The following is a 15595-nucleotide window of genomic DNA, read 5'->3' as shown; positions in this document are numbered from 1 at the left end:
ACTTGTCAATGAGACAACATTAAATGGTTTAGAGTGAAGAAAATCTTCTTTTAAGTATTAAATTAGGTATTATTATTTCTCCAGTGTTAAACAAACAAGGCACACAAAGATTGAGGCTTTTTGCTCAGCAGCATTCCCATAATCCAGCTCTTAAGTGTTCTTTCCAAAAGTGTTCCTGGTTTGATGACTTTGCAAAATAGCAGGAGCCTGACTTGCACCCACACACACAGCAGACACCTCCTTTATCAGGTTTGGTTGGACTCCAAATACCGATGCACACACACCACCCCCCAAACTAAAGCACAAATCCCTCTGCACCTCAGACTCCCTACATAAAACTAAATAATTAATCACACTCACATCAAACGCAGGCACTCCTTTCTACAAAGCCATGATTTTGACAGTAGTGCCATGCAATTAAAGCCTACAGGTAACAGACTCAGGAGGCATCCAACCAGGCAACCCATGCTGCCCATGGGAGCACCAGCTAAGCCCCACCTGGACATCTCCAACTGAATTCTCATCCCCAACCCAGATGGCCCCTCAAAGCCTGTATGCCTGCAGACAGGAGATATCTTGTACTTGTCCTGGCTTCCTTCATTAAGCTGAGGGGAAAAAAATACCAGTGGTATTCACACAGATATAAATTATTTTTATGGCTGGAGAAGCTGAAGCCCCAGTGAACTTTAAACACTGACTGTGCTCCTGCTATAAATTGCTGTGCTTGGGGTAATTGGTCAATAAAAATTGAGGCTTGCAGCGCCACCGCAACACTTATCTTCCTCCTGCAGAGAAAATGTCATCATAAAGTATTTGAATTAAAATTCAGACCTAAAAGGAAAGCTTTCTTTTTTTTTTTTTTTGCAAATTAATTCCCTAGAACAGATATTATGTAAGTATCAAAACAGATCACGTGTATGTATTATTTCAAAACATGATCTGAGATGAGGAAAAACTGTATGTCAGTTTTTAGACAGCAGAGGGGAAAAAAAAATCACTTCAAGCTTCAAAACAACATCATCCATGACTGCCACTTAGAAATCATCCCCTGTATCTTGAAAAAGGAGTTACCATATCTATATTTTGACAGTCACATGCTCGGTGCTCACCGACATGCATTAGTATCTCAAGGGTGAAGGCTGAAAGGTTCACCAAAAAGAGTACATTTTCCTAATGCTTTTTTCAGTAGAACAGCGGCCTGATGTGAGTGGTCTGGCTTAAATATGTACAGGTCAGGAACAACAGTGGGATGTATAGTAGTACTTCCTAAGCAAGTCAGGCACCTACCTCCTTACTCTCTAGCAGAAGCAAGGCACCCAACTTGCTTCTTTAATTTCTAATAGACCCATTCTGTAAGCAGAACAACTTCAAGTACTAAATGTGAAGTGCATTACATGCTTCTGTACTTCCCAGCACTTACCAAAGCATTCCCTGAAAACAAGACAAAGGATAAAATTTAGAGTAATGTGTGCATTTTTAAGAAGTGACTAAACTGGCCCACAAAGTGAATTATGTGTGGAGAAGCAAGTGCACTGATACTGCAGCAGGTGCAAAATACGCTATGGCGAAAACTGCTTCATAGAGAGGCAGTCCTGGGGGTGGACTTTTGGGGGTAGTTCCCAACCACTATGCTAATCACTGAGCTCTGTCAAGGTGGATTTAAATGAATTAGAAAGTGTAACAGGTATCCCTGGGCAATACTGAAAAAAAAGAAGAAGAAAAAATAAAATAATGGGAAAAAAAGGAAAAAGAAAAAAAAGGGACAAAAAAGGAAAAAAAAAGGAGAAAAAAGAAAAAAAAGGAAAAAGAAGGCAAGAAAAAAGAAAAAGGAAAGGAAAAAAAGAAAAGGGGAAAAGAAGGTAAAAAGCTGCTTTGCTGACTTTCTTCCCTCTGCTCTGAGCATGAGAGATAATGTATGCAGGAGAACTGAGGGCAAGGGAAGAAGCAGAAAGGAGAACTGAGAGGATGTGATATCTAGGGATTGTATTTAAACTGGCATTGCTAGAATAAACACATGTCACTGCAGCCCCAAGCTACAATTTCACACCACTTCTAAACTGATTTAATGGCTAGCTGCCACCAGGTTCCTTAGAAGGAAAAAATCTTCTGAGTTAGCTCGTTGAACCAGCCTGCTGGGGGTTAAGAGAAGGAATATGCAGCCAAAATTTTTCCCTCCATGGCATCTGTCCTTAAGTGCCAGTCTAATTATTGACTAGACTGAGCTCTCCCTCCTCATTGTACAAAAACAATAACCACATCAAAGTCTGGGAAGAATGGCAGTAGTACTCAAACGCTACCTTTTTGCACTTCAGCTTCTTCAAAGAAACTTTACATCACTTTTGAAAATATAAAAGTACTTTGCAAAGAGCAATCCAAAATCTTCAAATACAAAAGGAGAACAAAAATGAAAATATATGTAATTTGCACGGGTCAAAGACCTGAAATAATTTAGCATTTTGCTCCAAAACAGGATTTGGAATAAAAGAATCAAGTGCATCCTCAGTGCTCGTACTGTTCCTGAAATGCTTATGCAGCTTGCAAAAATAAGAATTCCTATCTTGAGCAACCAGTGTGTATGTGGCCTTCAGAATTGCTGTTGGCAATGGTTCTGCCCCGGTATCTCTGAATTGTGTTCATTGTTGCTATTCTTAAAACACCTGAAAGAAACTTGAATTTAATGAGTTTACAGAAGTAGCTCACAATAAGAGCAGTGTGTGTCAAATGCCAATATCCTGACAAGCTGTCCATTCCTGTGCATTGCTAACAATTACTCCCTACTATGCAAACAGCAGGCTCCATGTTTTTAATATGCTTCCTATGGGGAGGTTTTAGAATGAAGAAATTTCCTTCAAGTGTATTTACCCTTCTACTGATTTACCAGTCCAGCATCTGACAAATGCTGTATTACTCACCACGTCTGTTTTTACTTGTTTTTTTTTCCAAACACATTTCAAGTTCTATTTAATCAAGAATTAGTGTGTTGTGTTTTTTTTAAAACAGAAATTAAGAGAAAGGAGAATTCCTTCATTAAGGATCTGATTGCAGGATTGAAAGTGTATACATAAAATACACTCAAGCACTGATGATTTGATTTCACTAGGATTCTACAAAGGTTTGGACTGCCAGGAGCAAGGCTTCCTTTTCATTATCTTCATGTTTCCTTTGCTAATTTTAGTCTTCAGTATTTCATTTACATATAGTGCACTTGAGCACTTCCTAATTCCTGCAAATTTCTGATAAAAAATCATCCTAAAACTATCAAACTAGAGCAGACCTTTCTAATCATCTCTCAGAAGAGCGACAGAGTAAGGCTCACTGCCTTACAGGCTGCATCTGCTCTGCAATTAAGAGATATGGCTGCAGCATTTTAGATATACTTCAAATACACTTAATTTTGTCAGCCTTACATAACAGAACAGTTAAAATACATAAGCATGGATGTCACTGCAGGCATTTAATTTGAGTAAGCATCCAATGTACAACCAAAATGAGCCTATATACCCTTAAGTGAAACATAGGTTACCACAGCTGTGTTACTGCTGGTACCTCAGCTAGTGAGACTAAAGGTGGCACAAGCATGACTGTCCAAGCTGATTGCAGAATGTTACAGAAAGAAAAGCACTCTGCTTGTTTATCAGAGCCACAGTGCTCTGTGGAAATTGATGTGTAGAAAACAGACGTGAGAGCTACCACTTCAAAATCACGTTAATGTGAATTTAGAGACGAAAAAATAATCTCCTTCCTTTACTCTCAACAAGCCTGATGCTTCTCAGGTTATGCTGCACAGGCCTTTAAGAAAGAAACTATATTAATTCAAGAATTACAGTTGGACTTCATGATCTTAGAGGCTTCTTCCAACCTAAGTGATTCTATGACTTTAAGTGACAACTAAATATTAAATAGGCATTAGTGGCAGGATAAGTTTGCATATGATCAACAAACATTATTTAATACAAAAATTCTACAGTTCTATTGTAAAATAGATGCCCTAGATGAGAAACTCAGTGACTGACAGTACAACAAAACCCAGTGTTAGTGTGTTTTGAATCATCAGGGACATAACCAAAGAGTTTTTACTATTTTTAGTGGAGTGTGATTCTGAATTCAGAGTTGGTATATAGAATTTTGTTTGACTTAAAGAACTTCAACATATTCATTGAAGACTTTCTTTTTAGTCTTCCTATCCTTGAAAAATTTCATTCAGCCATCATCACTATAATATTTCAAATTCAGCTAATGATAGACTTGCCAATTGGAACAACAGCCTGGACTCTGAAAAGGAAAATAAAAGTACACTAAAAAGATAGAGGAACTTTTTTTTAAAACAAAAAACTATGAAAGCCTTATTTTCAGTGCCATGTCATGACTGATCAACACTGTTATTTTGCTTACATAGAGTGCTTTCACTCTGCTGCTCTTGACTGATACACAAGACTGCATATGTTTACGCACTTTCAGTGCTGGATTAGACACTAAAAGACTTAAACATGTATTTAAAATCTTAACTTTGGAGAAAACTCACAAGTAAGTGAAGTAATACTGATAAAAGAGTAAACACAGTTTTTGTACTGAGACAGCTGCATAATAAAAACTAATTGAAAATGTAGAGAGTCAAAATAGTGGAAGCTTAATGATACTTATTAGAAGAGTCCTTAGCATTCTAGAAAAATAGTTTTCTATTGGGTACACAAATTTTATAATGACAAAACAGCACTCCTGGAAAATGACAACTTAAAGGTTTGAAAAAACCAACAAACTGCAATACAAAACCAAAAAAAACCCCCACATATCAATGAATACATTAAAATGAATATTTAATTATCAACTCCTAATGACAATATAAGCAAAATTATTCTCAATGAAGAAAAACAAAATAGGTATGTATACTGTAGCTTAGAGCATCCTTTAAGATGTTCAATTCTGTAAACAAGCTGGGTATGCATTCAACAGGAAGAACAAACATCAAGAAATACCCATGAAACTATATAACTTAAAATTTAATTCCATGCATAGTTATTGTAGTTATTTAATTTTAGAATTTAGTACACAGAATAAGTGAGAGAGAAAACCACACCTTTTGCCTGAAGTTTATGCATTACAATTTCACCTCTTCTTTAAAATGCTTTTTATATAATAAGAGCAACGAGAAAGAAAAGCAGCTGAGGAAAGGAAATGAACAGCTTCCAAGAATCTCACATAGCATTGCTACATTTTATTGAGATTCATATAAATTACTTCTCTTAGAGATCAGAAGGATGTGGGAATATGCTTCTAATAAACAGACGAAATGCATTCAGTTCCAGCAAATTGGATTCATACCAGCAAGCCTCATGCACTAGTTGACAAAGAGAAAATGATAAAGCTTACTATGCAGCTTAACAGACTAAAATGAACAACTTTTTAAAAGGACAGCTTTCCTGAATTAGTCTTATTAGTAACCAAGAATATTTAGATATTTCTAATTAACAGTTATTCTGACATATGGCTGATGCATACAATTAATTACAAAATAAATAAATGCAATGATTGCTGTAAGTATTGTGGGTATAAAATTCCTAGAATGGATATGAAACTTTGTTGTTTGAATGTAACATTGCACAACAAAAGATCCATCAATCTTTACAGCAATTTCAGTTTATGTTCTACTTCTGTCTTTTGCAAAGATGAAAATAAGAGTAGCCCGCAATGTTCTCAATAAGTTTGGCATTGTTTCTGTAAGCAGATACTCTAACACAGACCTCTCAGCCTTTACAATGGCTCAAATATTTACCCATATGTCCATTTTTAAGAATAAGACCTTATGCTTTGTCTCCAGTACCCAACTATTAACTTCTCAAAACTGCATTATGAGGAGGCAGAACTGACATTTCAAACCTTGACAGAACTTCAAAACAGCTGAACAAAAAGATAAGCCTGTTAGCTTATTCTTTTAAGATTTCTCTTTAAAAAAAAGAAGCATGACATAGCAGCAAACTAAACATTAGATTATAATCTGAATCAGAACTAAAAACTGGACAATAAACAGCAGCCCCTGTGCACAGCAAGATCAAGACAAAATGAAGCATTGTAAAATATAATAATCAAATTTACTTAAATCAAAGTAAAGTTAATTAAAGTGCACTTTAATCAAATTTACTATACTAGGTACTGCTGCAAATGGTGAAATCCCACTGAGAAAATACAAGTCAAAGCCTAGGTGCTCTACTGAATTTAAATGGGTGAACACTTTCTTGAAGGAGAAAATGCAGTAATTTAATGGGCTTGTTGATGCCAGACACACGTTACCAGGTGGAAGCAGCTGCTTCATGAGAATGGTTAGACAGACCTGTTTGCTGGAGATGTGAGCAGGACAGGGCTGCGTGCTAATACTGGGAGTAAAATCAGTTTGATAGTAAAAAGTCAATATCTGTTACATGAGGGGTTTCCACAACTGACCTTAAATTATCATCCTGTCCTATATGAACAGTTGCTGCTATAGAAACAAAACACATATGGAGTTGTTGGAGCTTTAGAGTTCTGTAGATAAGTACACCATTATGCTTCTCAGTGTAGATTAGGCCTCAAATGCTGAATTTTTGGCTGGAATATTTAGGATTTTACTCCCTGACAGTATTAAAGCTTTTTAAAAAGAATCTGGTAAGCTTTGGCAGTTTACATTCTTTCTATGTTGCTATGCCAATTTTTCAAAACAAAATCTAACGATTTTCTAAACATACTGTAATGTAGGAGACGCACCAGTAAATATAAAGAACCATGCTCTTGCCACAGAAATAAAAGGTACATTGGTGCCTTTTCTGCATACTTGCTCTTTATATTTTTGCTTGCTCTGTCCACAGATATTTTCCACACCCTTCAGAGAGATGCGCTGGTAGGTATATTTCTTGCTTTTTATGAGAAGTTGTAAATACACTAAAATTCTGAGATTATGACACATGACTTAAAAAGTAATTTTTGTTGTTGTTTTTGCCTTTAGGCAAACTAAACTCAAGCCCATCTTGAGCTGGGGAGCTCAAACCTAAACACAGAATTTTCTGGCTGTGATCCAACAGGCTTCTTAAAAGAGGCAGACTCGTGCCAAAACAAAGCGCGGCTCGGAGCCTGGAGTCACGAAAAAGAGGGACGACACTGAGCAATCATGCCTGCACAAGCTCTGGGCATTGCATGTCAAGGGGAGGTGCGACGACTGCCCATTATTTTACTCATTAGCCAGCAAGCCCGATATTACGGCATCAGGAGAAACAAATATCTGCACCTATCTATACATATACCTATATATATAGATACACATAGATTAGATATAAATATATTTGTGCGTGCGTGTGTGCGTATATACATATTCCCCCAATACATGGAGAAATATGCTACTTTTTTTCACCCCTCAAAGTGTTGAACGGATACAAACGTGTTTAACGTTGTTTTCCGTTCACTCTCTCCGGCAGGCAGAAAATGCCAGCAAGAGGCAATCGGTGCTGGGTACGGCTCGGGCTACCGGGACATCGGCAGGACGAGTTATCCCGCTAGACGAGCGCCGTAGTTCTCAACACTTGGCTGAGTGACACGCCAGAGCCCCGGGCTCGGGGACTGACCGGCCCATCGCCCGGACAGCAGCGGCTGCCGAGCGCCCCGGGGTCCCGCCGGGAACCGCGCCGACGGGAAGTTTTCCTGCGCACCCGGAGCCGGCGCGGCGCCCACCGCGGGCGGGACGGGACACCTCGTCGGGACACCGGGACCCCCCCGCCCCCCGCGTCCCCGGCACACCCCCCTCACCCGCGATCCTCAGGCAGGTCTCCAGACCGGCGGGGGGGGGCTGCCGCCGCCGCTCCGCCTCGCCCCCCGCCGCCCGCTGCGCCGCGCCCCGCGTCCTCTTCAGCGCGGGCGGCGGCGGCGCTGCGCGGCGCCGCGCCTCGGCCCAGCTCTTCCGCTTCATGGCGGAGGCGGCCGCGGCGCTACGATCCCCTCATCCCGCGGGGACCCGGCGGCCGGAGGGAGGGGAGGGACCCCGCGGCGGCGAGGGCGGCGGCAGCTGACGCGTCCCGGCGGACACCGCCCCCTCCCGCCGCACCTTGGCCCCGCAGCCCGGCGGAGCGCCCGCCGCGCCCCCAACGGCCGCTCCTGATTGGGGCGAGCGGTGTGGCGTCACCGCCGCGGAGCGGCGGGGGGGGTGACGTCATGGCGGCCGCGGTAACAGGTGGGCCGAGGCACGCGCCCCCCCCGCCCCAGCCCCCGCCCCCGGGGCGCCGCCTGTCTGGGCGCGCGCCCGGCCCGCGCTGCTGACGTGGCGCCGGCCGCCCCCGGGCTGGGCGCGCGGCCCGCGCCGAGGGGGCTCCGCAGCCAGCGCCGCCCCGGGCGCGCCGCGCTTCCCTGCCTTCTGCCCTGCCTTCTGCCCTGCCTTCTGCCGGGGCCTCGCAGCCCTCCAGGTGCCCCTCCTGACACGCACGGAAAGAGGAGTCCAAGGACTCGGTACTTTGTAAAGCCAGCTCAAAACAGTCCGGTGCATGCAGGCTTCTGGTCTGAACGTTAAATGGACTTATCCGGAAAGTTTGAATAACTGTGTTTGAATCTGCCTCTTAGATACAGTGATACTTTAAAACGGTGTAACAATAACAGTGATACACAGTTATTTTCAATGGCCGTAGCACTAAACGAAGCCAGGAGGTAAAACAACTTCTGAGAACCAGTCCCTTTCCATTTCTGTCTAATGGCCATGATGGAAGCCCTTGAGGAAATATTCTACCATCTGCTGACTGTGCGTATTTATGGAGGAAATCCTGCTGGAAACATACTAGTTGTCACTATTCACTGCATAACTTTTTAAAAAATACCCTTTCTAAAATAACACCAGACACCTAAAATCCCTCTGACGCTTCGGAAACAAATTCTCCCAAGGATGGCTGTGGCCATTGTTGTTCCAATTCATTATGAATGTGGGAGTCATTGTCTTACAGGAGTCAAGGAATATCTCTCAAGCTGTGGCCAGATGCAAAAGGCAGGGCCGATGCCCTGATTAGGACACCTCAGCTCTTCTGCTGAATCCTCTCCTCTCGTCCTCTCTCCTTTTGTTTTTCTGCAGTTTGTGAGTCTTTCTGAAAAAGTGATTTTTTGGGATAACACATAGGTTGTGGTATGGCTCCTTCAGTATTGAAATAGTGAGGGTAGATGACTTCAACACAAAAAGCTGTAAAACTACAGTTTAATTAATTCCAATATCTTTTAATAGTGCTTAATTCTTTTAGCTGTAGTTAATTTTTTAAAATGTGCTTATTAGGACCAACAGAATTATTACCATTGTGTGTTGTTTTAATTCTACTAAAAGCAAAATAAGCAGGAAGGCAGCTAGAATGTTTCCTTTAAAATCAAAAGCACCAGGAACAACTGCGAAATAAAAGTGGAACAAGAATCAGTGTCCTTAGCTGTGATTATCAGGTGAATGAAGCAGAGTAGAAGCACTACAAATCAACGGACTATTCATCATTGATTGTCTTTGAAAATAATTTTTCTTCATTTATTGTCTTTGTTTTACAAACATATGACCACTTTTCCAGCCTGCTTTTGGTTGTTGTTTGAGTAACATAAGGCAGAGAGGCAGATGCATTCCAGAGTTCCTGGCATGCTGAAAAATGTTGTTAAGCTGGGGGGAGTGCTGGAGGGAGGAGGCAGCTCCTTATATGTGACTGTAGGAGCAGTGGTTCATGAAAAGCAGACTTCACTCCCCTGTAAGCCTGAGCTGCCTGTCCCAGTCTGGTATGCTGAGTTTGAGGAAGCCTCTGGCCAGCCCTGAAATCACAGGGGTTCAGAGTCTGCACGTGACTACCTTTAGCCCTGTGCCAAGTGCTGTTTAATCAAAGCAGGGAACTGACAACTGTATTTTTCCTTTAATAAAATCCTTCTTCTAAACATGTAATATCAAAATAGGGGTGTAATGAATAAGTTGCTGAGGCATAGTATCTTTAATAGAATTATGTTGTTCAGTATTGTTATGTTTCTTAAGCAAGCCCTTTATTTTTCATCAAGGAACAGTGAACTTAATTTCACATGCTCTTAATGGTGTAAAGCTTTCCAGACCTTGCTCTGGGCCTGCCAGTGACCTTAATGAATGCAGAAAAACACATCTTCACAAAATGCCATGCCATTTCACAATTGCATTAAAGCCTAAAAGGGGAGAAAATTTTCAGTTTAGACATGTATGTATGGTAGCATTTTACAGTGAGGGTCAAAGATCAAAGGCTGCAGAGAAGGATATGCTCCTCCATAAATCTTGGACAATTTTTATTTTTTTTAATAAATTGCTATAAAGAAGTCTATCCTGGATGAAAGAGAGCACGTCTACTTTAATGAAACCAATAGATGTTGAACATAAACATCTGTAGATAAATGAATAATATGAAATTTGCCAGAACTGCAAACCAGAAAGAATGCTGTTATGCTTACTTCAGTTGTCTAAGACAGAAGTAACTAAGAACAATTTATTCTGAGGCCTCTTGCTCTGAGAGAAAATACGTACGTACAAAGGAAGAACATTCTGCTGCAAATCTTCATAGGAACACAAATAATTTGTCTTACTCCAAAACTGATAATCTAATCAGATACAAATTTAAGACACACCTCTCTCTGGTCTTACAGACCCATAGTTTTGTATCACACAAAAGAATTGCAGACAATACAGGATGATGTATTTAAAATATTTATTTGAGTTTGTGAAATGTGTTTCATAACTTCTGCCACTGCCAGATGCAAATGAAGTCCAGGTGTTCAAAACTGTGACTTTTCAAGGTGTATTTCAATACAAAATTATCATACAGTGCTGGAAGCTTTAAAACAGTGGTGAAAAGTCTTGGATTGAAAACCAGTGCGGATCTGCTGAAGGCAAGAATCCAAAGTTCTTCCTGAGCAAAATCTGATTTCTTACTTTAGTGCACCTTGGACAACGATGTTTAAAAAAACATTAGCAAGTTCGTCTGGTGAGACAATAATAAGCTCCAGGATGTTTTGCAGTCTCGGTTTGTTTTAGTTTTTATTATCTTGTACTCAACGGAAATAGCACTTTCATATCCATCTGTAGTGTCAGGTAGTTTATTCCATCCTCTGATTTTCTACATAAGGTTTCAGATGTCCCACAAAGAAGCAACATAACCAATGCTTGTTATAATTCACTGGAGAACCATTCTTGTAGAGCACAAATTTTAAAAGAAGTATGCATTACTTCAGTGTCATATGTCAATAATCTCGGGCTTGTTTGAGAAATTCACTGTTTTAACTCCTGCCAGCTGCAAGACTGTATTAATGGGAACATGATCCAGCCTGTTTTTATCAAGGTGCAAAAAATGAACTTCGTTGCCTGGAATGAGAAAAACATATAAATTATTGAATAACGTATTTATTTATTCAAAGATCTAAGTGAATTGAAGCAAAATTCCTACCTACCAGTTATCATACAAAATGTGTACTAGTTCTGCAGACTGCACATATTCTATATTTTAAACAATGACAAAATGTTTTTTAATTATATTAAAGAAGCAAGGAAGATTGAGGCACTTAACTAGTTTAAATCTGCTGTAGCAGGATGTTTCCTAATAATGTGGTGACTGTCATATTGCAATTCCCCCTTCATGCTTTACCCCTGTAATAAAACCACATTAAATGCCTCAAATCAAATGTGAAATCAGAATGTAGGTAAATACCACAAAGTAAAGAAAACCCTCCAGACTTTAAGGCAGTTGTTCCATCAGCATTCCAACCAATTTCTGCAGGACTATGACCTGGTTTATGCCACCTCTGTGGGAGATGGGACTACGCAATGACACTCTGCAGATTTCTTCATGCGACAGAAATCACACAGTTCAACACCAGACTGTTTCCTTGGGACCCAAAGGGACAGAAGGCGAAATGGCAGCAAACAGCTGAAGGAGACAGTGGTAACTTTCACACAAAACAAATCAGCTCACCTGGGCCTATAATCAAAGCTCCTCCCTGCTGAGCAGGGTCTCCTTGAAAATCAAAAGCTGGGCCAGTCATTGCTCTCCATATACTCCTAATACTTCCCAGAAGAGTGTTTGATTTCACATGAGGGCTCCGAACTAAACAAAACCACAAAACACTTGTAATCTGGAAATATGAAAGTATACAAGAGCAACAACAATTAACAGCTGCTATGAGTACTTTAGAGATTCCTGGTTACCAGTGTTTTCACAAAATATAGCCTACAAGAGAGAGTCTGGTGGGCAACTCACTTTCTGTTTGCATTGCGATCATACTATTTTATCAGAGCATTTTTGTTTTGTTTGTGAAAGCCCAAATAAGGTGAGAAAATTATTCTTACCTGATGCTTTATTACCTTCGCCTCTTTTCATCCCAAGTATTTTATAAATTTCCCTTTGTGGATCTACATACATTTCATGTGTATACCCAGTTAAACTGCAAAAGGGCTGCAAAATATAGGCATAGACACAGACAGACACAGAAAAATAAAATAATATTTGTAAGGTTAAGGCAGTAACTAGTTAGGGTTTACTAATGACAACCAAAGTACTGACACCCTGCCAGCTCCATGCTCCCCCCTCTTATTTGAAAACTGTGTATTTGTTAGTTATGTTAAAGTGGAAAATTTTTAGCCTCAAAGCTTCTATTAAAACAAAGCTTCCAGTGAAATCAAGAAAAGATGTTTCCTTAGCAACCCCTGGTGGTTTTTAAACTGCAAGTTTTAATTATTTGCTTTAGTCATGTATTACTATTAGAATTGCCTCATGAATAGTATCCTTTTTTATTGTTGCAAAAGATCACCTTTTCATACAAACCAAATTCCTCAATACAGACCATTAAGACATTATAGAGGATACATTGTATTTAATGACCACTTTATTTACCTTGATGTGATGATATGATGACTGTCCAATAACTATAAGCCTCACATTCGATTCCTAGAACAGAACATGGGTATTCAAGCTGTAAAGAGGAACTGGATGTTCCTACGTGACTTCAAAACATTAACAGAATCTGGTGTGCTGAGTTAGTGATCACAGTGCACTGACTTAAAATTATTTGACATTAACATAACTTCCATGTTGGAGACTGTACTTTTGTATATCACCCACAGTTAGCAGCTACATTAATTTTTTAAGTGAAAATTTATTTTTAAAGATAACTTTTAAATTGCAGTTGTGTAAACTTCAAGTTTCCTGTAGCATTGTTATGATTGTCTTTTCAACTAATTGCAATATGATATGATTTTGGAAACTCAAAGTTTACACTCAATTGCACCTCCATCTAAAGAAGAAGCACACAAATGATGGTGCCTAAACATTTGGGATTGACATATATGGACCCATCGATAGATATAACTTGCATTTATATGCACTGCTGCTTCTTGCAGGTGCAGCCTTAGGCCTGAGTCTGTAAAACAGAGCCCAAAACAGAAGTTCATTTAGATATCACTAAAACCAGTTCCTAAATACAAGGCTGTTTTATTATATATTCGCCTTTCTTATATAGAATAATTTCCCATATAAAATAATTTTGCTTGTTATGAAAAGAAGCCCTCCTAAAACCAGAATACTTGCATTAAGAAAAGCATATTCTTAATTGACATTTTTGACTCTCTAGATACATTTATTTGAGGAGTCAAATTAAGAAAATACGTCCTTTTGAGTAACACTGATCAAACAGTTTAGAAATATCTGTCCTGAGAAAGGAACGGGACAAGGGAATTGCCTCTTTTTGTCCTCATAATTCCTAATCCATCTCAGATGGACTTAGATGGAGTTGCCATCAGTGATGACCTGAGTCTCTCTCATTGGCTATGCTGCTGTTGGGAATAAAGTATGGCAGAACTTCAATCAGGAGTCTAGAAGAGACAGATTGAACTTCCACATTAAGCAGGAGATCACTGTCTTCTCTGGCATCTCCTACCACCCAAGAAACACATGTTGATAGCAACCCCTGCCCACTCTGCTTCTCCTGTTTGTGCAGCTGCCCTGGAGAGCAGGACACAGTACTAATGCAGCTTACAAATCACCATAGAAAAAGATACTATTTTTAATCCAGATCAATTTTCTGATCGTGTTCCATACACTACAGTTGGCCCTACTAGCATAATCGAAAGGGCAGTAGTTAGCAATCAGAAAACAGCTGTCCAGGGCACTACTGATACTGAAAGAAATGCCTGTCAGATGTTGTCTAACTGTTCTAAGCACAACAGTAAAAAGAGCACTAAGCTAATAGGGCAGGGAGAAATAATGCTCTTCCAACAAAGTGTGTAGTGTCATAAATCCTTTCCTGTGTCTCCTAGGCAGATTCATTATTACTATTGTAGCAAACAATGAAAGCGCTTCTTCTGAGCCTTTTTTTTTATTCCTCGAAGCTTTATGTAAGTGCATAGCTGGACATAACAGATCTACTTGATTGTAGCCACAAACACATTAAGAGCAGAGTACTTACTTGTAAAAATGCCTTGGGGACTTTTGCCAGATCTTCTATGTACTCCTTACAGGTGTAACACAAAAAGTTCTGCAAGGTACCCAATTGAATGTGTCAGAAACAGATACAAAAGCATTGACATGAAGCAGCAGACTTTGGACACACACCACTTTGGAGGTGATCAGGAACAAGAAATGGGAAAGATTCCGGCCACCAAATTTGGATTAGGATACCGGTGTAACCCAAGCCTGAACAAGGACACTGGGCCTGCAGCCTTGCAAATATTTTTATCTCTGGATATTTTAGGAACGTGATAGCTGGCTCGACAGCCAGGAAGTCAAGGAACACGATACTTGTTTCCCTAAACACTCGGCTGATGAAGTATTTCCTTTCTGGTAAATAGTGTTTCACTTTACCAAAGAACGGGGGTCTCAGGAGCAGCACGGCTCTCCTTTGTGTTTGTTCCCCTCCGCTCCAGCCCAGCCCGGGCTAAGCCCCCGCACCACCGCCCTCCTACAGCCCCGCCGGGAGCCGGGCTGGGCTCCGCGACGGCCCCTCCTCACCCGCACGAATAGCACGATCGCTTTCTGCTCCGCGTACAGGGCCTGGAAGGGGACGCTGCTCCCGTCCGCGTCCAGCACCAGGCAGCGGGCTGCCTCCCGCAGCGGCTCCTGCTCCGGCCGCCGCCCGCAGCCCCGCGCCCGCCCGACCTGCTGCGTGACCGGCGGCGCCGGCGGCCCGGCCATGGCAACGCGGAATGGAAAGGCGGAGCCGGAGCGGAAAGGCGCGGGGCGGTGTGCGACGGCGAGGAAGCGACGGCGCCGGGATGTAGCGGAGCGGTTCGTTCCCGGCCGTGGGAGCGACCTCGGGCAGCCGCGCCGTGGCCCAGGAGGAGCTCGGGGGTTCGGATGGAGAGAGAGAACAACCTGCTGCCGAAACCGCTGGGCGTCCGTCAGCCAGAGACGGGGTGCAGTTTGTGCCCGGGAAACACAGGAAAGTCACCCGGAGCTTCCCAGGAATGGTGTGCAAGCAGGAGCAGTGACATGGCCGCACGACCTTCGAGGTCGGCGTTCTTTTTGCGGGAGGCCGCAGCCCTGCAGAGGGCCGTACGCGAGATGGAAAAGTGTACTCGAGGAGCTGTCGAGCTGCTGTATCAGACGAAAACCGCACCAAACCCGGTCTCCCT

At 41.5% G+C, this 15595-nt stretch overlaps 2 protein-coding genes across 6 annotated transcripts in view; both read right to left on the bottom strand.

Annotated features, from left to right (window-relative positions):
- Positions 1-8067, bottom strand: part of CDC14B (cell division cycle 14B) — a 44304-nt gene extending 36237 nt beyond the window's left edge. For 3 of the 5 annotated variants that reach the window (XM_059836699.1, XM_059836698.1, XM_059836701.1), the window contains exon 1: positions 7768-8063. In XM_059836699.1, the coding sequence (XP_059692682.1) occupies positions 7768-7927 (160 nt within the window). In that variant the 5' untranslated portion in view covers positions 7928-8063. Of the gene's footprint in view, positions 1-7767 lie in introns of all 5 variants that reach the window. The other 2 variants (XM_059836697.1, XM_059836700.1) reach the window with 2 other exon arrangements.
- A 2598-nt stretch (positions 8068-10665) lies between these two features.
- Positions 10666-15155, bottom strand: PRXL2C (peroxiredoxin like 2C). The gene is made up of 6 exons (XM_059836994.1): positions 14973-15155; positions 14431-14499; positions 12861-12914; positions 12317-12422; positions 11943-12074; positions 10666-11335 (listed from the first exon to the last, which is right to left on the bottom strand). Exons 1-6 carry the CDS (start codon positions 15153-15155, stop codon positions 11208-11210), a joined length of 672 nt encoding a protein of 223 aa, XP_059692977.1. The 3' UTR covers positions 10666-11207.
- Between the last annotated feature and the right edge of the window lie 440 nt (positions 15156-15595).

The sequence above is a fragment of the Haemorhous mexicanus genome, chromosome Z, assembly GCF_027477595.1.
Source record: "Haemorhous mexicanus isolate bHaeMex1 chromosome Z, bHaeMex1.pri, whole genome shotgun sequence".
Lineage (NCBI taxonomy): Eukaryota > Metazoa > Chordata > Aves > Passeriformes > Fringillidae > Haemorhous > Haemorhous mexicanus.
The sequence above is the reverse complement of the archived record's forward strand: the minus strand, read 5'-3'. Positions and strand labels throughout refer to the sequence as shown.

Bases quoted from the DNA above. Each gene is read 5' to 3' on its own strand.
- PRXL2C (XM_059836994.1), bottom strand. From the start codon at position 15,155: ATGGCCGGGCCGCCGGCGCCGCCGGTCACGCAGCAGGTCGGGCGGGCG. The intron at 12,915-14,430 runs GTAAGTACTCTG...GTTCTGTTCTAG, and splicing joins TCCCCAAGGCATTTTTACAA to GAATCGAATGTGAGGCTTAT. The intron at 12,075-12,316 runs GTAAGAATAATT...GGTTTTGTTTAG, and splicing joins CGAAGGTAATAAAGCATCAG to TTCGGAGCCCTCATGTGAAA.